At 38.1% G+C, this 25,835-nt stretch overlaps 1 protein-coding gene across 4 annotated transcripts; it reads left to right on the top strand.

Moving 5' to 3' along the window:
• Nucleotides 1-1,546: 1,546 nt before the first annotated feature.
• WDR45 (WD repeat domain 45) lies at nt 1,547-18,951 on the top strand. Of its 4 annotated transcripts, XM_043991304.1 has the most exons (4): nt 1,548-2,822; nt 4,159-4,200; nt 7,938-7,999; nt 18,354-18,951. In XM_043991304.1, exon 1 carries the CDS (start codon nt 1,675-1,677, stop codon nt 2,758-2,760), a length of 1,086 nt encoding a protein of 361 aa, XP_043847239.1. In that variant the 5' UTR covers nt 1,548-1,674; the 3' UTR covers nt 2,761-2,822; nt 4,159-4,200; nt 7,938-7,999; nt 18,354-18,951. The 4 variants fall into 4 exon arrangements, with proteins under 4 accessions (XP_043847240.1, XP_043847239.1, XP_043847238.1 ...); XM_043991303.1 differs by lacking the exon at nt 7,938-7,999; XM_043991305.1 differs by lacking the exons at nt 4,159-4,200; nt 7,938-7,999 and having other exon boundaries at nt 1,547-2,822.
• Nucleotides 18,952-25,835: the final 6,884 nt, after the last annotated feature.

Raw genomic sequence — 25,835 nt, forward strand, 5'->3', positions numbered from 1 at the left:
CTTAATACTTACTAGCTGTGTGATCCTGGGCAAGTCACTTAACCCCAGTTGCCTCACTAAAAAAAAAAAAAAAAAAAGGAAAAATGGATCAAAAGGAGTGGGCACAGACCACTATTGGGGATATGAAGTAACTGAAAAGTTATCAATTATTTATTTATTTGTAAGTTCTGAGCGGCCAACTAGGTGTTTCCAGCCAAGTTATACAAAGACAAAAGGACCTTATATTGTATTAGGAGAAACATTTACATCTAAGGGGAGGTGTCAGGGAAATTCTGGATCAAATTGATGAGATTACTAGGTGGGGGTTTCTTATAGGCAATTCCTAGAGTACATTTAAATAAGTAGAATTTAATTGGAAAGGAGAGGAAGAGGACGAGATTCTATCATCTTGTCTCCTACCCTCCCCCAACAACTCGTACTTCTTTCAAACTCCCGAACTATTTTTGTCTAGGATATCACAATCCTTCCAGTTTCATCTCAGTCATCCTCAATTCCTCGCTCTCCCCATACCCCACATATAATCAGTTCCGAGATCATGCTGCCTCATTTTTGTCTGCCGCTAGCTAGAATAGTGGATAGATCACTGGATCTGGAGTCAGGATAGACCCGAGTTCAAATCTAACCTCAGGCATTTACCAGCTGTGTGGCCTGCCTCAGTTTCCTCATCTGTAATATGGGGATAATAATAGCACCCACCTCCCAGGGTTCTTGTAGAGAAGCCTGATTGGCAGCTAAACAAACATTAGTTGTTAATTATTTCCCTATCAACAATAATTTGAGCAGCACGTGCTGCCAGTTTACTCAAAAAGGTAGCATTCATATAGTGTTTTAAAGCTTGCAAAGCACTGTGCAAATATTAACTCTAGGTGCTATTTTTATTTCTATTTTACAGATGAGGAAATTGAGGCAGACAAGTTAAGGGACTTGCCCAGGAACACACAGCTAGTAAATTGCCCGAGTCCGAATTTAAATTCAGGTCTTCCTGTCTGTAGGTTCAATGGTCTATCCATCGCTTCCACCTTGCTGTCTTTTTTTTTTTTTTTAGCGCGGCAATTGGGGTTAAGTGACTTGCCCAGGGTCACACAGCTAGTAAGTGTTAAGTTTCTGAGGCCAAATTTGAACTCAGGTACTCCTGACTCCAGGGCCGGTGCTCTACCCACTGCGCCACCTAGCTGCCCCTTCCACCTCGCTGTCTTAAACTCTTCAGCTAACCCTTATTGCTTTAAGTTTTGGAAAACGCTTTTAATACATTCTCTTCTTCGATCCTCACAACAACTTGACTAGGAAAGCACGACTGGTATCTCCTTTTTATACCTATTTCTTATTATCACTTATTCTTTTTAATCCCTATTTTACAGGTAAAGAAACTGAGGCGGAGAGGTTGGGTGCCTTGAAAGTATTAAGCGTTAAAGGCGGGATTCCCATTCGGGTCTCCCAATCTCCAAGTCTCAGGTGGTAGCGTCGGGGGGCGGAACCCCGGGCAGGGCGGAACTTCAAGAGTACAGGAAGCAGCATCCGGAAGTAGCGGCGAGAATGAACAGCTTGAGGGGCGGGGCTTCGCTTTCTCTCACCCCAGTCTCGAGCTTCGGCTTCAGTGGGGCAGCCTCGGCTTGTTTCGGCGGGACTCGGCTCTTATAACTCCTCCCCACCGTCTCGTCTTGCCGGAACTTCGCCATGGCTCAGAAGCCGCAGCTCCGCGGGATGACCAGCCTGCGCTTCAACCAGGACCAGAGTTGTTTCTGTTGTGCCATGGAGACGGGCGTCCGGATCTACAACGTGGAGCCCCTGATGGAGAAGGGCCACCTGGATCACGAGCAGGTGGGCAGCGTAGCGCTGGTGGAGATGCTCCACCGCTCCAACCTGCTGGCCATTGTGGGCGGCGGCGGCAGCCCCAAGTTCTCGGAGATCTCGGTGCTGGTGTGGGACGACGCCCGCGAGGGCCGAGACAGCCAGGACAAGCTGGTGCTCGAGTTCACCTTCACCAAGCCCGCCCTGGCCGTGCGCATGCGGCACGACAAGATCGTCATCGTCCTGCGGAACCGCATCTACGTCTACTCCTTCCCCAACGACCCGCAGAAGCTGTTCGAGTTCGACACCCGTGACAACCCCAAGGGCCTGTGCGATCTCTGCCCCAGCCTGGAGAAGCAGTTGCTGGTGTTCCCGGGCCACAAGTGCGGCAGCCTCCAGCTCGTGGACCTGGCCAGCACCAAGCCCGGCACGTCGTCGGCGCCCTTCACCATCAACGCGCACCAGAGCGAGGTGGCCTGTGTGTCCCTCAACCAGCCCGGCACCGTGGTGGCGTCCGCCTCGCAGAAGGGCACCCTCATCCGCCTCTTCGACACGCAGACCAAGGAGAAGCTGGTGGAGCTGAGGCGCGGCACCGACCCGGCCACCCTCTACTGCATCAACTTCAGCCACGACTCCTCCTTCCTCTGCGCCTCCAGTGACAAGGGCACCGTCCACGTCTTCGCTCTCAAAGACACCAGGCTCAACCGGAGATCCGCCCTGGCGCGGGTGGGCAAGGTGGGCCCCATGATCGGTCAGTACGTGGACTCGCAGTGGAGCCTGGCCAGCTTCACCGTCCCCGCCGAGTCAGCCTGCATCTGTGCTTTTGGCCGCAACACGTCCAAGAATGTCAACTCCGTCATTGCCATCTGCGTGGACGGCACTTTCCACAAGTACGTCTTCACCCCCGATGGGAACTGTAACAGGGAAGCCTTCGATGTGTACCTGGACATCTGCGACGACGATGACTTCTGAGAGACCAGGCCTCCCTCTCCTCCCCACCCCCCACCTCGCTGGGGGCCTTCTCTCTCATTCAGGTGAGGTGCAGGGTCCTTAATTTCTGAGAGTCCCCCTCCCCTATCTGCTCCATAGGACCTTTCAACTTTAGGAATAGAAAGGATCTCAGACGTAGCAGCCCAGCTCCCTCACTTTTCACTCGCTACAGAGAAGCCCCAGTCACAGTGCCTGGCACAAAGTAAGTGTTTACAAAATGCACTATCGTTTCATCTACCTATCCATACATCTGTTTATCTCTATAGCTATATTTATATTATCTATGTCTCTCTCAATAGTTCTACCTCTATATCTATTTCTATCTATAATCTCTATCTCTATTTCTGTCTCTGTAGTACTTTCTCGGACTCTGTCTTTCTATCACTATCTACACATATTTCTGTCTATCCATCTATCTACTTGCCTTTCTTTCCATCAGTCACCAAACTAGGTTCAGAGATTCTGGAAGATGTGGGGGAGGGGAAATATAAGAGGATAGTAAATAAATCCATCAGTTAAAAAAGAAAAGGGATGTGGGAGAGGGCAAAGATGATTTTTCATCTTTTCAATTGAAAGTGTTTTCTTTTCCCCCTTGTGGGAAAGGTATGGGAGAGGGACACAATTGAAAAACACTGAGTAATTTCTTACTTGGGTCTAGTCAGGTTACTAGATGCTGAGAATGCAAAGGAAAAACAACAGGTTCTCAGCTCTCATGGTATTTATAATATCACTAGGGAAGGGGTGGGGTAACAAATGTGTTAAATAGGTTACAAAGGAAGATGTGACAACATTAAAGACTATATCCTTTTTCAAATCTCAAAACATCTTGTTTAGACTTCTCATTTGTTCTAATTTGTACTTTCTAATTTGCCTTATAGTTTTTTATGTGTCTTATCTTTCTTGTAGATTGTAAACTCCTTGAGGACAAGAATTGAATGGTTTAATAAATATTTGCTTTATTTTCCTTTTAGTGTTAACTTGTATCCCCACAGTTCTTAAGTTAATAGGATACAGGCAATTGGCAACAGGATTACACTTTTAAAATTACTTAATTATCTAAAAGGAAACTAAGCAGTATGGGTATTCCCATCATCACTGTAGATAGTCTTTCGCATCTTCTGGATCCCCTGTAATTCATTTGGTTTCCCTTATAATTCGATGTACTCTATTTTTTGTATATAAAAACATTATTCTAAGATGAGGTCTGTAGACTTCACCATGCTGTCAAAGGGGTCTATAACCCCCCCAAAAGGTTAAGAACCCATTTATAAAATTTTATAGGCATATATACAGTTCATCATAGGTATCAGCCCAGTGCCCAGGGTATATTCATCTTTTATCTTCTTACTGCATGACTGATCCACTTCCTTTTTTGATCAGGTATTTCCTGGATGATATCCTTACACAACTTCTTACATACAGGTAGGTCATTGTTGGAAAAGTATTTTGGCCTACTTGTACACACAATGCAGCTCTCCATTGCCTTTTAGTTAACCTGCAATTTTGATTTGCCGGACATTGTGGTATTCCAGCATTCACAGCCATACCAAACATCATCACCATGTTTTTGAAAGCTGGGATTTTGTGTCAAGGAGCAGCATGGTATCATTATAAGGACTGGAATTTTTCAAGTGCAATGCAGCTTGCTCTCTTGCAACTATTCAATTCTGAGCCCAATACATTGACCACCTACAGACTGGCCAGTGAACTGCATATCATAATCTGGACAATAGGACTTTTTGATGCCTTTGTTTTTTCCTGTACTCTTGTTTAAGTAATCATGGATCTCATTGAGGAGGCTCTGTAATAAATTGGGACTTGATACAATTAGCATGATGTTATCCAAAAAGGAGCATCGGGCGCACCTAATCCTAAAACATCCCAGCGGCTTCCACATGGATCCTCTACAGAACATCCTTCATGACAGTGGCATACACCTTTAGCAAGCATACTGTTTTATGTTTCACTTGACATTAATAGTCAGAGGGTTATTGAACAGTTATCTGTGTTTGCATTTAACGTATCAGATCTTCTATGATCTTAACATACACATGAAAAACTCCTTGGTGGAGGGGGCCTTTAAAGGTTGTGTTTTGCCTTTTTTTTTTTTTTTGTAATCAGCAAACAATAAATACAATGAGATCTTATACTCTTTGTACCTTTCAGTTAATCATGTGACTAAAATGTGAGATTTTCTAAATGAGAAAGTAGTTATGTAGATTGGTAGTTACTATCTCTTGTTTACTTTATGGGGGGTAGTTTTACTGCCAATGATTTCTTCTTCTCTTTTAATATCTTTTTGTCCTGAAATAACTTGTAAAATTATCTTTCAATGCTTTCAAGATTATATCACTTTCATCAAAGATTGGATCTGGACCTCTTGGACCTAGCCAGTCTTCTTGACTTGATCTTCTTACATTCTAGTACTGCTTCCTCTTATAGTATTGGGAACTCAGGAATTAGAGTCCAAATGTAGTAGTAGAGGTTCCACTGTCATTGATGATAAAAATAGATCATTACAAAAATACTGACATATATTCTGTTTTCTGTTATTTTCCTGCCAGTTTCATCTTTAATAATCTGAGGATACCATTTATTTGGGTCTTTTGACAAACTTTTTGTAAACTTGAGCTTGTTTCCAATGCTTTTTTTTTGTTTTGCCATTTTGTAAGGTGGTATTGACCATAATTTTTTTTGCCACTTTTAATGCTTTTCCATTTTATTGAAAAAACTTTTTACTGAAACATTGTTTTTAAATCACCTTCATTTCCAAATATACCTCCCCTTTTTTCTATCTAGCAAGTAATCCCCTTTTTTGGGGGGTTGGGGGAGGGCAATGAGGGTTAAGTGACTTGCCAAGGTCACACAGCTAGTGTCTGAGGTCAAATTTGAACTCAGGTCCTCCTGAATCCAGGGCCAGTGCTTTATCCACTGCACCACCTAGCTGCCCCCAGTAATCCGTTTTAATACAGATTTTAAAAAGAAAAACAATTCAACAAAAGAAACCAATGCTTTAACCAAATCTGAAGCATATGTAATATTCTATACCTGTCACATATGGAGGATTATTTTGTTGATTTTCCTTGGGACTAAACTTATTTATTGTAATTACATAACATTCAGATTTAAAAAAAAAATCTTTGTCAGAAAAAAAATATCAATAGCGTACTCTTCATTGAGTCACCAATCTTCCAGAAACAATTTTATTTAAGGTTAATCTCATTCCAAGCCATTTTTGATGTAGAGAGATGTCCAAAATGACAGTTTCCCGACGCTCTAAAGATATGTTTGCCCAAGGCTAATTTAGGTAACATTTAAAGTAATGGTTCTCAAACCATTTGGTCTCTGGACTGTTTATACTCCTTAGAATTGAGGACCATAAAGAGCTTTTGTTTATGTGGGTTATATCTGTCATTATTTACCATGTTAGAAATTAACAGTAATAATTTTTAATTCATTTAAAAAACATGTTAACATAAATAACATTTTATGAGAAATAACTATTTTCCTAAAAAGTGAAAAGTGGCATTGTTTTACATAATTTTGCAAATCTCTTTATTTCTAGTTTAATAGAAGACAGATTCTCATCTGCTTCTGCATTCCATCAATTATGTTTTTTTTTTTAGTTGAAGTAAATGGAGAATCATGCTTTATACATGTACTTAGAAAGGGAAGGTGTATTTTAATAAGCAAATAACATCTTAGTTTTAGTATGAAAAGTAGTTTTGACCTTTTGTATCCCCTGAAATATTCTATGGGGACCCTCCCTCAGACCACACTGAGAACCTTTGATTTAGAGGAACCCAGGAAAGAAAATAAAAATATGTGACAATACAATTCTGGGTTAACATTCTGAAGAGTTGAACAACTATATCTCTAAGTCCTCTAGAAGACTCTCCCAGGGGAATCAGTGGTTCTTCCCACAGATATATATGGAAAGTCTCAACTAAATTGAAGATTTAAATGCTTTCCCCTACAGTATTACTGTGTTTCTACACTTTTCACATTGTTGTCATTGATATATTGTTTCCAGGTTCTACTTTCTTTCCTTCGTGTTTGACTAAATCTTACAGTGCTTCTTCATTTGTTTCTTACCACAGTAATTCATGTTCAGTTTGTTTAGATATTCAACTAGTGGTCATTCACTTTATTTCTGGTTCTTTGTAACCACAAAAAGTGTTGCAATGAATATTTTAGTATATTTTTGGTAGCTAAGTGACACAGTGGAAGGAGTGATAGACATGGAGTGAAGAAGACCTGAGTTCAATTTCTGTCTCATATTCTCATTCACTATGTGACCTTGGGCAAGTCACAATATTTATAAAACACTTAGTAATTGATACAAAGTAGGAACTTTATAAAAGCTAGCTATTATTATTATTTTTTTTTTGTGGGGCAATGGGGGTTAAGTGACTCGCCCAGGGTCACACAGTTAGTGTCAAGTGTCTGAGGCTGGATTTGAACTCAGGTACTCCTGAATCCAGGGCTGGTACTTTATCCACTGCGCCACCTAGCTGCCCCTACTAGCTATTATTATTACAGGACTTTTCTATATTCCTTTGGGTATATGACAAATTCTGAGCTAAAAACATGTGAAAACATGGACATTTTGGTCATTTTTTAGCATAATTCCACATTACTTTGCAGAATGGTTGGACTAATCCACAGTTTTACCAAAAGTGTATTAATGTACTAGTCTTTACATGCCCTAGTGACTATTTCTATCATTTGTCATCTTTGCCAATTTTCTAGATGTGAGGGAAAACTTCAGAGCTCTTTTGATTTGTATTTCTCTGATTATTAGTAATTTGGCTATTAATAGTTTTCAATTCTTTTGAGAAATGTTTGTGTATTGAGGAATGGCTTTTGGTCCTCCATAGTGCTTTAAAAAATGCATTAATATTTAGTGTAATAGGTTGGTTGCCATGTTTTCTGCTCAGCATAGTGATCAAGAAACTAGTTAAGGTGGTTTCTGAGCCCCCTTGGCCTCTACATTCTGACAACTGTTTTTTGTTGTTGAAACTTCCATAGAAAAAAAGGTGTTAATGTTAATATCTCTGCTTCTTGCATTTCCCATTTTGGGGACATCGACTCATATTTTTTGATGAAGCTGTTGTAATTGTGAGCAGTATCTTATTTTTTTTTTCTTTTCTTATCAGGCAGGGCCCTCCTACATACAAGGATCCTTTGAAATCCAGCCCAGGTTCAAATCACTTTCTGGGTTAGTATCCACTCAAAGCTCATGAACCCCACCAGTGTTTCCTTTTACAAGCCAGCTGGGAAGTAATATTATTTCCAAGCAAAATAACACTTAATTAGAATAATGAGATACATAAGATGTTTTCCAAATATTTTTTAGGCCCCCAAACCTCAAAAAATAAATTATGCATCAGTTTTAGAATACTTAACACTAAATCCACAAGATAAATAAGGCAGAAACTATGTACAAGGTAAAAACCTCATGAAATAAGATCAAAGAACTCAATTACTTAGAGTACTCAATGAAACTACCCCAAATCACTTTGGGTAGTCTCATAGGCTTATGTTTTAGGTTCTCTGATGGTAATTCTTCCCTCCACTGTAGTGACTCAGTTGAACCTCTGTTTATCCCTCAAGAAGAGGCAGCCACTGATTCAGCTTAGCTACACACACACACACAACACAAAGGAAAGGAAGAACTGGAGGTGGGGAGTAGACTGGGTAAGAGCAGCAAAGATGACAAGGAAAATGACAAATATTAGAGGGACTGGTGGAAAATAAACACATTAATGCACTGTTAGAGCTGTGAGTTGGTATGGCAATTTTGGAAAGCAATTTAGAACTATGTATGCCCCAAAGTCATGAAACTGGACCTTTGACCTAGTGATACCACTACTATGCCTATACCCTAAAGAGACCAAAGAAAAAAGAAGATACAAAAATAATTATACCAGCTCTTTTTTTTTTTTTAAGTGGCAAAGAACTAGAAACTTTGAGGGCAAGGGGCACCCATTAATTGGGTAACAGCTGAACAAAATATGGCATACGAATATAATAGGGTATTATTGCACCATAAGAAATAACCAAAGGATGGTTTCAGAGAAACCTGGGAAAATTTGTATGAACACATTTAGAGGGGAGTGAACAGAAGTCAATAAGCCAATTGGTCAACAAGTATTTATTGGTATTTTCCAGGCACTGTGTGAAGTGCTAAGGATACCAAGAAAAGCAAAACCAGTCAACCTTCAAAAAGTTGACAATTTAATATAAAAGACAACATACAAACAACTATGTACAAACTAGACTGATACAGGATAAACTGGAGGTAATCTCAGGGAATTTGCCAGTATTAAAGAGGACCAGGAAAGGTTTCTGGCAGAAGGTGGATTTTTAGCTGAAGCTCCAAGGAAGCCAGGGAAGGCAGGAGTCAGAGCTGAGTAGGGAGAGCATTTCTGCCTTGGGGGATAGCCAATGAAAATGCCCAGAGTTGGGAGGGATGTCTTGCTTGAGCAACAGTAAGGATACCAGTAGATACATAGAGTATGTAGAGGAGTAAAGTGCACTGGAAAAGTAGGAAGGTGTCGGATTATAAAGGGCTTTAAAAGCCAAATAGGAGATTTGTATTTGATCCTGGAGTTAATGGGGAACCACTGGAATTTATTGGGGGCAAAGTGGAGGAGATATACTGAAACCTGTGCTTTAGGAAGATCATTGTGATACTGAGTGACTAGGAGAACAATTATATAGGAATAACAACATTGTATAAACAAACTACTTTAAAAAGACTTAACTAATAACAAAATGATCAACCATGATTCCCAAGTACCAATGAAATAGAATATTATCCACTTCCTAAAAAGAGGTGTCAGTATTCAGAATAAGGGGAATGGTGAGAACAAGCATTTAAAGTTGAGGGAACTGAGGCAGACTGAAGTTAAGTGACTTGCCTAGATTAACACAGGTAGTAAGTGTCTTAAGTATCTGAGGTGGGATTTTGAACTCAAGTCTTCTTGACTTAAGGCCCAGCACTCTAGCCATGGCATCAGTGAGGTGCCTTTAAATCAGATATATTTTTTGGACATGGCCAATGGTGGGAATTTGTTTTGCTTGGCTATACATATTTGATACAAAGGGATTTTTTTTCCCTTCAGCAGAACTGGAGAGGTAGGAAGGAGAGAAAATAAATGCCTCTTAATTGAAAGTAAAATATAAGTTTAAAAAACAAACCCAGAAAAGACAAGAAAAAAAAAAAGACAGATGTGGTGGCAGATTCAGGCAACAAAAAGCATAGGGCAGAGCAGCAGGCTAAAAGGAAAGCTGTTCTGCATGAGGAAAAGGGAACTGGAAACCCAGCAAAGGCAAGAACTCTGTTCCCAGAGTTAACTCTACACACCCCCAAATACGGAGGCAACTGAGATATCCGTGGAGCAGTGGCAGGAGGAAGAGTGAAACTAGAGATGAATGTGAGTAAAAGAGAAAGGCTTCAAGACCGAATGACTAAGGGAGAAAGTCTAAATGAAACCCAGTTCACAAATAAGCAAACCTAGAGACTCAGAAGGCAAAATGAGCAGAAATTCACAATAGATGCCAGAATACTACAAGCAAGTGTTATATGCTATGATGGAAGCTGAACCAAATTTCCTGATCAAAAAGACATATGGAACAATAGCAAGAAACCCCAGAATGGTTCAAAAAGGAAACTAAAAAAATTGGGAATAAAATTAAGTTAAAAATCATTGCTCTCAACATAAAATTGGAAAGAAAAAAAAGCCAGTGGAGTACAGAACTTAGAAAATAATAATGGAAAATATGGGACATTGCACTATTAGACCCAATTGATTTGTTGCTTAATTTAGCAGAACTTTCCCCCCCTCTTTGTTACAGGTGATGACATTCTGGGCAGGGGAAAGGGAAGGAAAATACTTGAAAACAAAAGTGATGTCACAAACAAAAATTCAGTTTTTTAAAAAGAAAAGAATAAAGATATGATGGAGATTCTCACCAAAGTAGTAAAGGCTCTGAATGGAAAAAAGAAAAATTTAAAACACAAAATACAGAAACAAAAGAAATTTTCACAGAAGAGAATCAAGAACATAAAAACATTGAAAGAACACATGAACTCTGGATACACAGAGATGATTTAAAGTTCACGTCTTCCAGAAGAATATAACATAAAAAATCTTTAATGCCAATACTACAGTAAATAATTCAAGAAATTTATCTGAAACAGTATAATAAAATGACAACACTACCTTAATGTATTCAGTGCTGTACCAAACAAACTACTTATGGATTATTTTGTAGAGCTAGAAAAAAGTGGGAAAAGAACTATACTACAAATCTATAATTATTAAAATGATCTGATACTGGTTAACTGGTGGAACCTATTAGGTTCACAGCATAGAGAAGCAAACATGGTAGTGTATTTGACAAAACCCTCAAACCTCAGTTACTATAGTAAGGATACCATAACTGACAAAAATGGATGGGAAAACTAGAAAGCAGTTTGACAGGAATTAGGCAGAAGGCAACTTCTATATATAAAGATAAATTCCCAATGGGTATGTATATAAAGGATCACATCATTAGAAACAAAAATAGAGGATCAAGAAAGAAATCACCTTTCAGATCTATGGATAGTGGGAAATTAAGAGGATCATGGAAGATAAACAATTTTGATTATATAAACTTGTACAAACAAATGTTAAAATTAGAAGGCATGAGAAAAAATAATTTTTGTTGCAAGTTTCTCTGATAAAGGTCTCATATCCAAGATATAAAAGGAACTGATTTAAATTTAAAAGACTAAGAATCATTCTTAAAGAGATCATAGGTCAAAAGATGTGAGCAAGCAGTTTTCAAAGGAAGAAATCTAAGATATTCACAACCATATGAAAAATACTCCAATAATAGCTAGAGAAATGTAAATTAAAGCAACTTTGAGGTTCTACTTTACACCCACCAAATTGTCAAAGAAGACTCAAGAAAATGACATGTTGGAGGGGCTGTGGGAATACATGCATACTAGTGTGCTTTTGGTAGGACTGAGATAATAAATCCAGCCAATTTGGAAAATGTTTTAGAACAATGCCTAAAAGTTGCTAAACTGTCCATACTTTGACTCAGCATTACCACTACTAGACCTGTACTCCAAAGTTAGATCAAAGAAAGACTTATAAGTGCAAAATTTTTTTACAAAACAACCCTAGAAACTAAGGGCTTCTACTGGGAGAATCCATAAACATTATTGTATAAGTAACAAAATGGACAATTTCATAGGAAACTGGGAAGACTTATGAATGGAAACAATAAAAAGATTGGGACTAGAAGTTTATACAATGACAACATTATAGATAAAAATAACTTTGAAAGGCTTTAGAACTCTGATCAATGTAAAAATAAATAAACCATGAATCCAGAGGACCCAAAATGGAACATGACACCCCGCCCTGCCAAAGGACTGATGGACTTAAAATGCAAAGTGAGACATACACATTTGGACAAGAGCAATGTGGGAATTTGTTTTCCTGGGCTATGCATATTTGTTATAAAGATTTTATTTATTTTTTAATTGTTCATTGGGGGAGTGAAGTAGTGGGAAGGAGAAATAAGTGTAAAAAATAAATTTTAAAAAAGAAAACTATGTGACTTTTGAATAAAATGGCGAAACTGATTGAATGAATACACAGATTACCTGCCAAAAAAAGCAACAGCCTACTCTTCAAAATGCAGTTAAACTTTGAAATTTCTAATAGAAACACATTTTGCAAGGAGCCAAGAGAATGTCATTTATTAAGGCTTTGTAATTCAAATAAAACATGAGAAATAAAAGAACAGAATGAAGTAGTATATTCCAAAGAGGAAAAGGGCTTAAGCTACAACCCTAAAAAAAAAAAATGAAAAGCTTAGCCTAAGCATAAATGAAGAAAGGTATCCTTTGACAAAAGAGGTATTTGAGACATTATCTCCCATTTCTACCTACCCATCTAACCCACCCCACAAAGCCAGTAACAACCAAAATATTTGACTTAAACATGCTGAATAAGAGAAAAAAATCTACATAAGTATAATTATCAAGAAATGACGAAATTAATTTTCTCATTTTTAGGCTGTTTAAAAAACAAAATTAGAAATAAGAGGAATCATCAAGGGTCAATAAGAATCTTAGGGACTAATGATTTTAAGGGCATTTAAAGAATCAGGAGAAGGGAAAGAATAGTTAAATTAAATCCCATCATCCCCTTATAAAGGAACCAATATATTTTGTGCACAGGAAAGCAGTAGGAATTCATACTAACAGAAAAGGGAGATAAGAGAGTGAGGGAAGCTGGGAATGCTTTCCAACAAAGTCCAAATATCAAAAGTAAAGAGAATTAAAGAGTTCTACTGAAGAACACTCCCATGCAGAGTGTGTGTGTGTGTGTGTAAAATTTGAGAGCAATTTATATTTGGAGACGCAGCATTGTATGATTGTATTGCTTAGGATTGTTTCCCTAGGAAAAAGGGGTGTGTGTGTGTGTGTGTGTGTGTGATATATGAACCTGAAAAGGCAGCCAGCATCCAGAGTGGCAGGAGGGACAGAATAACTTGGCCTTAATAGTGGAGTGTAATCAAGATAAGGATGTGATAGGACTGATCCTAATGAATTGAGACATAGTTATACCTGTATCACACAGTCCTGCTTTCATGTGTTGATTATTACCAAGTGTAAGGCATGGCAGAAAATAAGAATGGGGTAAGATTTACAGATTCATGAAGATAGAAATATGAAAAATGAGGAAGTTCAAATTTAGTGCTTCACAAAACTTTTCATAAAGTACTCAGAAAAAGGAACTAGTAAGGTAATAACCCATGAATTAGAAAATAGGATTCAGAATAAACTAAAAGGGAAAAAAACAAAAACAAAGGAAAACTTAGAAGAGTGTACCAGAAAAATGTTACTTAAAATAAGAAATTGAAGAGGAGGAGGAAAAGATGGAAGGTTTTTGAACCACATACTTAACTGAGTGGGGAACAAAAAGTTTAAAGCAGGGGGGTGGGAGAAAAAAAAAGAAATTGTGAAAAATTAAATTCAAGAAATGTGGGATAAGGCAGGTGGTGTCTCCTTTTTGAAAACCAATGGCATCATGACATAATAGGCAGGTGATGTCTTGACTTGCTTTAGGGTTTAAGTGAGGGAAAGTCTTCAACTTCACACTCTTCCTGAGTCATTGAAGTCTAGTGACAGGATAAAAGTAAAGACAACTGGAGATGGCCCAGGATGCAGTAAATGACTGACCAAGTTCTAAGTGCTCCATAGCACCTGTTTCAGCTGCCTTCATGGCTGTTGGAACAAATTCCCAATTGTCCATTCTGCCAAGTATTCACAAGCTGGGGAGATATTCCCCACTAACTGATGAGTTTTGAGACCTGTGTCACCATCAGCCTGATTTAGCTGTTCTCCCAAGATGACATTATTGGGGTGGGGCCACTGTACATGCTTCTTGGAGCCACAGGTGAGAGTTGGTTGACAGGTGGACACCAAAGGTAGATAAGCAGCCCTAAAAAGGGCTGGTCAAGCCTTCACACTAGAGGTGCTAGTCCTCCCTAAGCACTCCATACACCTCAGTAAGGTAGGTAAACCCAGAATAGAGGAAGAAGCAGTGGAATAGACCCCAATCAGATCAGTATATACAATACTAATCCCTGTGACAAAGTACTGACTTAGAAGGGAGAATGAGAATAAAAATCAATACAAATAAACAGAAGACAATAAGCCTTTACAATCATTACTTATCCAGTAAAATTATGGAGAATACCAGAATGGATAAGAAAAACAACAAGTTACTATGTACTGTACAAGAAACACATCTAAAAATACAGGGGTGTGTGTATGTGTGTGTGTGTGTGTATATATATATATATATATATATATATATATATATATATATATATATATATATGAAAGGAAAAATAAAAGATTGGAATGAAATTTACTACACATCAGGTTGTTTCTGAAAAGCAGGAATTCCAATCATGCTATCAGAAAGACAAAAATGAAAATTAACAATGTCAAAAGAGATGAGGAAAACTTCATTGTTTACACTGCATTACATGTTTAAAGGAAGCATAGACAACAAATCAAAACAAATAAACATGTACCACAATAGCATCACATCTAAATTCACAAAGGAATTACAGAAAGACTTAGAAATTCAATTATTGTGGGAAATTTGAATGTTTCTCTCTTAGAGCTAGATAAATCTAACAGTAAAATTAAAAGCAGCCTATAGAACTAAAAAAAAAAAACTTTGGTGAAATTAGATCTGTGAGATTTAAAATTGGATATAAGAGTATTAAACTCCCCTTTTAACTTTTCTCTTATATATCTCCCAGGCCAGTAAGAAAAGAAGCCTCTGAGCTTTAATCAGTGAAGGATTAGCTTTTATTGTTTGGGAATTAATTAGACAACAAACGGGTGATACCGATTAGGGAAATAGAACTACAAATGAATAATCTTAGATCTAAGCTTAGTCTATATTCTTTTTTTTTTTAAATCACTTTCTTTTTTTGGTATACTTCTTGCATTTATTTATTTATTTGTTTGTTTATATATTTATTTTTTGGTGAGGCAATTGGGGTTAAGTGACTTGCCCAGAGTCACACAGCTAGTAAGTGTTAAGTGTCTGAGGTTGGATTTGAACTCAGGTCCTCCTGACTCCAGGGCCAGTGCACTATCCACTGCGCCACCTAGGTGCCCCAGTCTATATTCTTTTATAAAATTCACCGGATCCCAAAACTGCCTGCCAGGCCGAGAACCAGAGCCAATCACCAAAGCATGCACCATCACCTCTTGAGAAGCCAGAGTGTCCAAGACAGAGAGTGAACTTCCGTTCCCACTCTCAGTTTTGAGTTGGCGTCCCGGAAGTACGGCGTGCTTGGCCACGCTCTCCGGGCAGCAGCAGGTGTACTGCCATTCGTGGTCTCCTCCCCAAAAGGGCAGTCCTTCAAAAGCCACTTCAGTAGCGTGCGCTCAACTCTCAAATGATTCAGCCAAAACTTCCGTTTTTTACCACATTCCCCCCTTTGTTTCATTTGAAAAATGAATGAGTTTGCTCAATGAAACAGCCAAAAATAATATCCTATGCTAGCTAATAATATGTTAATATCAATATAGAAAAGGGAGAGAGAAAAGTTTTGTCCAGAGGGGCAGTCCCTCATAAACGAGATGCTTTGACATTGGTCTTGCAGAGGGAGGGCCTCTGCAGAGAGTACATGTTACAGATGGTATATAATAACAGAAGGAGATAACAAAACAAAACTGTTCATATAAAGTCTCTGAGTTCTCTTGTCTTCTTGAAGTGGTAAGATGTCATCAGGAGGAAGCTGGATTCTGCTTTGGAAAACTGGGCTCTGGACTCTGGTCTGGAAAACTGGATTCTGGACTCTGGTCTGGAAAGCTGGATTCTGGACTCTGGTCTGGAAAGCTGGATTCTCTTAATTGTTTGAATTGCTGGATTTTTACTAAACCTTAGCATAGCATTGTCAACGATCAAATTAATAAATTCCATTACAGATCTAAAAGACAATCTTCTGAATGGGAAAATTAAAGAATTTATGTGATGCCTATTTCTCAGCATAGGGGCAGCTAGGTGGCACAGTGGATAGAGCACCAACACTGGAGTCAGGAGGACTTGAGTTCAAATCTGGCCTCAGACACTTGATACTTACTAGCTGTGTGACCTTGGACAAGTCACTTAACCCCCCATTGCCTCACTAAAAAAAAAAAAAAGATCCCATGCTATTTCTTGGCATCACATGTACCTTTACAAAAACATACTATGTACTTGGACATAGATCATAAATGGGTTTTTTAAAAGCAGAAATACTAAATTCATAGTTATAAACCAAAATGCAATAAAAATACTGATGAATTCAGGAAATATAAGCAAAAAGTACACTAGAAACAGTAATTATGAGGATGATAATGATGAGACAACATGATAAAATGTCTGGAATGAAGCTAATGAGTAAAACATTTTCTCTCTGTAAAGATACATTAATAAATTAGAAAAGGAGAAAACTAATGAACTGTGTATATTATTTTAAAATAGAACATAAGCTAATAAAACCAAAATAAGCATAAAATAGGAGATCTTGAAAATTAGAGGAGAAATAGACTAAATGAAAAAGAAAAAACAACACCCAAGAACTGGGAAATAAAATTGAGAACTAGTTCTTTGAAAAGACCCACAAAATCTATAAAACTTTACCTAATGTTACCAAAATAAAAAATAAGGTAAAATTACTACAAATAGTGAAGAAAAAATTTTAAAAATCATCAGAACCAAAACTTAGAACTTAAAGGAAATGGAAGACTTATTTATTTATAAAAATATAAAAGACCCATATTAACCAAAGATTACATAGACAACTTAATCACAAATAATGAAATTGAAGAAGCCACACAATAAAAATGACCAAAGAGAGATTGGGAAAAGGGGTAGAATCATGGTCCAGGAATATTTGTCTTTATGCTACACAAATTATTTTCAAACATTGAGAAAGAAAGCACTCTATAAAATTACTTTTATGAGACAAAGTTTGTAGACTAATATCATTAGTGAATATTCAAATTGTTGGAGTTGTGATTTGTTTAATTCTGGAAAACAATTAAAAATAACTTAAATGTTCATATCCTTTGACTTATATCCCTAAGAAAGTCAAAGACAGAAAAGTCCCATATACACTAAAATGTTCAAAGCAGCACTTTTTGTGGTAGAACTAAAAACAAAGCATACCTATAAGTCAGAGAATAGCTAAACAAATCATGATCCATGAATATAAAATTATTACTCAGAGACGCATGGGAAAACATAAACTGATACAAAATGAAGTGCACAATCAGGAAAACAATATACACAGTGACCACAAAAATGTAAAAGGAAAGGTTAAAAAACCAAACAAACAACGCTTTGTCATTATAATGACCAACAGTGGTCCTGGAAAAGAACTGAGAAAATGTACTTCCTCTTCTTCCAAGATGGAGGACTAGAGGTGTTGAATATTGTACATACCATCACATTTGATTGATGTGTTGCTAAATTTTGCTGGACTTCTTTTTTACTCACTTTAAGATCTTTGTTACAAGGGACAATTTGCTGGATAGAGGAGGCAGACAGGATGATTTTGATGTAAAGCAAAAGATCAATAAAAAGAAGAATTTTTTTTTTTTTAGTGAGGCAATTGGGGTTGTGACTTGCAACCCCAATTTGGGTCATGCAGCTAGTAAGTGTTAAGTGTTCTGAGGCTGGATTTGAACTCAGGTACTCCTGACTCCAGGGTCGGTACTCTATCCATTGCGCCATCTAGCTGCCCCAAAAGAAGAATTTTTAAAAATTTAAATAGTATCATAAGTAACAAGAAAGATTCTCCTTTACAGATGGGACAGTAGTTCCCAACCTTTTTTGCTTCCTTTCCCCCCTTGGCACCCTATTTAATATAAAAGGAAAATAAATTTGAGTTTACTGTGCATATGCATATAACAAAACACTAATTTTTCATTAAAAAAAACCCTCTGGTAAATAACAACATTTTTGTGTTGTTTGTTTCTCTAGAGAGCTGCTGATGCCCTTTAGTGATGCCATTAGGCTGTGGACTTCTTTCTCCACTGAACTGGGGTCTTCTGCTGCTGTGTTCTTTTTGTATCATGGCCTCTGATACTCCTTCCTGGCATCTCCACTGAGTTGCTCTATGCTGTCATCTGCTGGTTTCTACCTTGAACTGCAGCTGGATCTTAGCTTTTATTTCCTAGCCCTGGCACCATTACAGCTTTTAAAAAAAAAATTCTGGTTACTAGCTTGCCAGTTAATTAGAGGTGTCCATAAGTATTTAAGACTTTCTTTTGAACTGAGTTTCTCTAGTGCTATCATCTTATTTGGGTTATGGAGATTTTCTTTTAATTTCTATCATACACCTGATTGCCAGGCTAGGTTACTGAAAATCATCATGGGAGCTCTTCATAGCAAACTGTAAAGGGTCTCTTTGGTGGGAACTGTGTTGAGAAGATTGCTTTCAATACCCACCATAACCTTAGCTGAACCTGAGAATGTCAGGAATAAAACTGAAAGGGGCTGGGTGGAGCTGGTCCTACTTTGTCCTACTTTTCAAACAAATTGCTTCACTTCCTGCATTATAAATTGATGTTGATTTTGACCTGTGCTTTAATTAGTTGTTGATATGATTGCATTAAGACAACTGACATGACTCCCACTTTAATAACTAGTCATTTCCTGTCCACTAAGAAAATAATAATCATAAGTCACATTTAAATAAGGCAAAGTGTTTTCCTCACAATAATCCTGTGAGGTGTGTAGTTCTAACTGTCCCCATTTTAGAAGTGAGAGAACTGAATTTCTAAGATTTTAACTCACTTGCCTATGTTCATCTAGAAAATCTCTGCAGTGGGCTTTGAAACAAAGTCTTCAAATTTAGAATCCGGCACCAAAACACAGTAGGGGTGTGTGTGTGTGTGTGTGTGTGTGTGTGTGTGTGTGTGTGTGTGTGTGTGTGAAGTTAGGTCAGAATTCATCTAATTTACCCTTTTCCAAAGCATAAATCCTATCTATAAGATATTTGAAAAGTGATTCTTTAGCCTTTGTTTGAACATCTCCAGTGAGGGAGAACTTACTACCTCGCAGTTATAATAATAATTCATGCATATTTAGAGTTTTAGTTTACAAACCTCTCTCCTCACAACAACCCTGGTAGGTAGTATGTAGTACTAATGTAATTGTCCTCATTTTACAGAAGTGGAAACTGAAGCTCTGTGAAATCAAGTTACTCATTAGTAATGGCAAAACCAGGGCTTGAATACACAGATAGCTAAAATTAGATGACAAAACCAGGATCCATAATGATAGTAAAATTGTATCAGAAGGCATTAACTAATAGAGATAAAGGTAAAAGGCTATATCTGGGTTCAATAAATCAACTTCACAAGTTTAAGGTGGAGAGTTGTGTCTAGATAGATACTTCTTTTGAAAGGTGTATAAGGGTTATAAATCAAATACATAGAAAAAACACTGAAGAGAAAAACCTATGAGTGTGATTACATAAATGGAAAGAGATTTGGGACAATAAAAGTACTGTATTTTTTTAAATTGGGAAAAATATTTACAATAAATATATTGAATAACAGCCATAATCCCAAATATATATAGAACCAGTGCATGTTAATAAAAATATACTTGCCCCAATGGAGCTATAGTCAAAGGACAGGAACAGATAATTTAGGAATGATTACAGTATCAGATTTAGAGCTTGAAAGGATCTTCAAGTTCATCTAGTCCAACCCCATAATTTTAACTATCAGCGACCATATAAAAAGATGCTCAAATGTCCTAATAAACAAAAATGCAAATCAAGACAACCTTAAGATACTACCTTTCCAGAATGACAAAAATAGAAGAAAAAATATTAGATCCAATACTGATAGGGCTAGAGCCAAATAGGAACTCTCATACATTGGTGGTGGTACTATTGATTGGTGCAAACACTTCTAGAAAGCAACATAATATTATGCAATAAGAGTCACATCATTGAATATATATTTTCCTTCAATATTTATGTGGCTAAGGCTTTATCTTACGATTATCATGGAAAGGAACAAAGGACCTATTTGTACAACAATACACATAGCCATTCTATTTGTAATAGATAAAAATCAGAAAAACCCATTTGTCTAATAATTATAAAGCAATTTAATAAAATATGGTATATTAATGTATTATATTAAGATACCACGTAATGTTAACTATCAGGCATCCAAAAAGATTAAAATACCTACATAAAGTGATTAAAAACAAAATCAACAAAACTACAATTATATGTACATTGAGTTTAGCTATAGACTTAGCACCTGGAGCACTATCCCTCCCTATTGTCTATAGAACTCCTAGAAAAACTCCCCCCCCTCCCCAAGGTACTCTGTTGACCCATATCCACTCAAAACCAGATTTTACTAGTCCCCCACCAATAGTGCCTATTGAAAGTAAAGGTATTTCATGAAATAACAAGAAATAGCAATAGAACACCTCTAATCATAAACCTGAGGCAAACATTACCAGAATTACACACACTATCAAGGGGAAGAACACTCACTCACATCCCTTACATGTGAGGAACACCACACATAGGAAATCTGTGTGGCTTGGCAGACACAGAATCCATAGGGTCACAAATATAAAGCTGGAGGGGACTTTGGCACAGTGGACAGTGTACTGGGAAAGACTCCTCTTCCTGAGTTCAAATCTAACCTTCAACACTTGCTAGCTGTGGAATCCTGGGCAAGTCACTTAACCCTGTCTGCCTCCATTTTCTCATCTGTAAAATGAGCTGGAGAAGGAAACTGCAAACCACTCAGTATCTTTGCCAAGAAAACTTCAAATGGGTCACAAAGAGTTGGAGATGATCCAACAACAACAAATTAGAATTAGAACAACAAATTAGAAATTAGAAGAAACATGACAGCTTTTTCCCCCCAAGTACAGTCCGTGCAGTGTGCTTGATATATTAAGAAACATTTTGAATATACTGCAAATTTTGAGTTATATACAGTGTCTTTTGTGAGAAGCAGCAAAAAATGCAGAAAATTGCACCACTTCACTATAATTCATAACCCTTCCAATGTCTACTTTCACAAGCTGTCAGTGACTATGTCCTTGGGTTATCCAAGGCCTTGGGCTGCTGCTCAGTCTGGCCTTGGTTCCCACCGGTGTACAGTTGGACAAAGTCTCTGGAAAGTTGGACAGACCTTGGGGCCAGAAACATCAACAGAAACTGAAGGTGTTAGAGGGGGATGCAGACCAGCCCTTCTCTGCCCACAGATTTTCTGTGTTGATATACAATAAACATGACTCTTCGCTATACCACTTTAAAAAATAAAATAGGGTAACTCAAAGATATAATCTTTATTATACAATATGAGAATGTGGGCCAAGAGGAAGACAGTGACCTTGCCCTCCTACCTTATTTTGTATTTGTTCAGATTTCATTCACAAGTTAAAACTCAAAGGATTTTCAGGTGTATTCAGGTTGTTAATCTGGGGGTTGATTGGAATTAAAGTGGATTTTCTATTCCTAAATCAGATAGAAGCTTGGAACAGCTTGTTGATTCTGCTATCTCAGGGTAAAACAGGAAACTAGAGGGAGCTAATATCTCAGGCTGAAGTTTGCAAACACAGCAAACACTAGCTAGTTAACCCTGAGGCAATAGTTGATCTCTCAGCTTCATTTTGCAAGCTTTAGATAGTTAACCTGCTCATCTTAAGTAAATGGCAATAATAAAGTTGATCCAGAAGGAAGACTTGAGTCATATCTAGGAGTTTTAAAAGACACCCACACAGCCTGCAAGAGGGCAGATTGAGAGGAAGAAGCAGAGTGACAATGTCCCCAGCCCTGAGTGTACTGAAAAATCTGAGTTGGAAAGCATCAATAGCACAGGGACAACAGGCCAAAGAAGAAACCAAAAGGAAAATAGATCTGGAGCAATGAAGGGAAAGACCAAAATAATCCACTGGCCACCTACAGGTGTCCTAGAACGAGGGCTTAGTAGTATTCACCTCTTCTAGGACTAAAGGGAAAAAAAATTGTGTGTGCTCTTTCCCCAATTTCCTTGTATCTGTTCAGTAACAGATACTATAATATAGTATGATACAATGTGCTTTGTTATCTTCTTCAAGATTATCCTGATGTTGCTACAAATAAAGAGAGGCCAGAGGGTTAGATATAGATACCCAAAAATTTAGATTAGGGAAGAGAACCAAACCTCTGTCTGGATTTTAGGAATTCTCCTAACTGGGCTCTGAGCTATTGTGGTTGTACTAATAAGTGTTTTGTCTGATATAAATTCCATAAAACTGCAGAGAAAGGGATGCTCATATACCTGAGGGCCATTATGTTGCTCCCCTAGGCAACATCGTTATCTGTTTGTGGCTCACTAATCTCGACTGGGAGAAGAGGGTGGTGACTAAAAAGATCATACCCTAAACCAGGGCTTTTTTCCACTTTTTCCACTCATGACCTAAGAAATTTTTACACAACCCCGGGTATATAGGTATATAAAATAGGTATGTATAGCCTTTTACCATTGCCAGATTTTTTGCAACCCACAGTTTAAGAAGCTTTGCCCTAAACTACCCTCCAGGGAAAAGATAGGCTTGTGCGGGGAAGGATTTAGCTCTACCTCTATTTCTTAGGTAGGAGAACAACAGCCAATCAAGACATTTTTTTCAGTCTCGTCTGATTCTTTGTGACTCTATTTGGGGTTTTCTTGGCAGACGCTGGAGTGGTTTGCCATTTCTTTCTTTGCCAGTTCATTTTACAGATGAAGAAACTGAGGCAAATAGAGTTAAGTGACTTGCCCAAAGTCACACAGCCAGTAAGTGTCTGAGATAGGATTTGAACTCAGGTTTTCACAACTCCAGGGTAGCTAGGTGGCATAGTGGACTGGACTTGTAATCAGAAACACTCAATTATGAACAAACAATTGATTATTTACAATTTATCTTAGCTTCCTTGATTCCTTCAAGTCCCAGCTAAAATCCTACCTTCTTTAGGATTTTCCTGATTCCTGCTTTTCTGGCAGGGCAATGAGGGTTAAGTGACTTACCCAGGGTCACACAGCTAGTTAAGTGTCAAGTGTCTGAGGCTGGACTTGAACTCAGGTGCTCCTGAATCCAGGGCTTGTGCTTTATCCACTACGCCACCTAGCTGCCCCCTGATTCCTTTTTTTTTTTTTTTTAGTGAGGCAATTGGGGTTAAGTGACTTGCCCAGGGTCACACAGCTAGTAAGTGTTAAGTGTCTGAGGTCGGATTTGAACTCAGGTACTCCTGACTCCAGGGCCGGTGCTCTATCCACTGTGCCACCTAGCTGCCCCCGCCCCCCACCCCGATTCCTTTTTAAAAATGTTTTTAGTGATATTTTTGCATCACAGTTCTTCCCAGTGTTCTGTCCCCTCTCAGAGAACCATCTTATGTAACAGTATTTTTTAAGACAAAAAAGAAAAGAGAAAAAACTCAGCACAAACAATCCCAATTGAATGTTAGTAGCTTCCCTCACTTTGACAGGATTACTAAACTGCTAGGTAAGGAGAATGTTATATAGTTTACCTAGCTTTTTTTTAGCAAAACATTTCTTAAAATATCTTGTTACAGTCTTCTGAAAAAAAAAATAGAGATGCAAACTAGACGACCATACAATTAGAGGATTTGGTACTGAACTAAAGGGCTTACTTTGTAGTTGCTGGTGGTTCAATGTCACCTTGGCAGGAGATCTTAAGGGGAGTGCCCTCAGAATGTAGGCTTGGTAAGGTGTGGTATAACATTTTTATCACCGACTTTGATAAAGACCATACTTATCAGATTTCCAGATGACCCCAAAACCAGGAAGGTTAGCTATATACCGAATGACTCCAAAAAGGATTTTGGCTGCATTAGAATGAATCAGCTATGAAATGATCACAGTACCCTAATGAAATAATAGATCTAGAACTGGAAAGGACCTCAGAGGACAGTTAGTCCAACCCCCTCAATGTCTTCTGGGTTCAAAAGATCAGCTTCACAGGTGCAAAATAAAAGAGTCATGGTAAGACAGCAATTTGATTCAGCTTTTAGAGGACTGCAACCTTAACATGAGTCAACAATGTGGTATGGCAGCCAAAAAAAAAAAAAAGCCAGATTCTCTTGATCTGAGGGGAGTCTCAATTCCAGGAACAAGGTGATGACAGACCCTCTGTTCTCTGCCCTGGTTAGACCACTTCTAGAATATTGGATGTAATTTTAGGAACCACCGATTATGAAGAACATTGATAAACTAGAGGACAGACTGAAGAGTGCAAACAGGAGTGAAGTATCTTGAATTCAGGTAACTTGAGGATGAACAGGGGATATGCTTTCCTAAGAAGAAAGACTTAGGAGAAGATGTAGCTGTCTTCAGACATTTGGAGGATCACTATGAGGCTGTTAGGTGGTACAGTAGATGGAAGGCTGGACTTGGAATCAGGAAGACATAAGTTTAAATACTGACCTGGGCATTCGCTAGCCTCATTACCCTAGGTAAGGCACTTTACCACTATCTTTTTCAATTTTGTGCTAAGGTGGAATTTGTAAATAGGCAAATTTAGGCTTGATGTCAGAAATAACAACAACAACTTTAACAATTAGAGGTAGCAAAAAAGTACAACTTGAGGTATTGGTTTCCTCATTGTTGGAGGTCTTCAAGCAGCAAAGAGATGACCATTTGTCAGTTATATAATAGTATATCAATTATAGAAGAGGTGATTTCATTTGGTTGTCATTTGGAGAAGGTGTCCCCTTCTAAATTCTCAGAACAAAAGTAACTAGGTAGCACAGTGCACAGACTTCTGGACTTTGGGTCAGGAAGAACTGAATTAAAATCCAACACTTTGCTGTGTGATCCTGGGCTAGTCATTTAAATCTCTGTCTGCCTCAGTTTCCTCAACTGTAAAATGGGGATAATGACAGCACCTACCTCCCAGGTTTTTTGTGAGGAACAAATGAGATATTTTGCATACTGCTTAGCACATGCTAGACCTTTAATAAATACTTGTTGCCTTCCTTTCTTCACATTCTTTGGTTATCACTATCAACAACAGCAGCATGCTGAAGCATTGTGAATTATGGTTTTGAGTGGGTCCCCTTGGAGTTCCATGACCCTAAGAGAACTTTTCTGGAGTCTCCCATTTGCAAAGGGGGGGTGTGCCCCAGGAGCTGCACAAATCACTAAGTACCCCAAAAGCCTTGCTTGACTTTGACACCTTTTCATGGGGTTACTTTCCATGTGGTTTAACTTTAAACTATAAAGACTTGTTATTATGAAGGTGAATTTTAACGGGGGTAGGGGGAGGATTAAACCTGTGATTTCATTAATATAGAGAACTATTTCAGGTCTTCATTAGCTCAACAACTTAGAGCCTTAGAGAATTACCTGAGGTACTGGGATATTAAGTGATTAGCAGAGGGTCACATAGTTTGTGTCAGAAGTAGGTCTTCCTATCTCTGAGAGTAGACTTCCATGC

The sequence above is a fragment of the Dromiciops gliroides genome, chromosome 3 (assembly GCF_019393635.1).
Source record: "Dromiciops gliroides isolate mDroGli1 chromosome 3, mDroGli1.pri, whole genome shotgun sequence".
Lineage (NCBI taxonomy): Eukaryota > Metazoa > Chordata > Mammalia > Microbiotheria > Microbiotheriidae > Dromiciops > Dromiciops gliroides.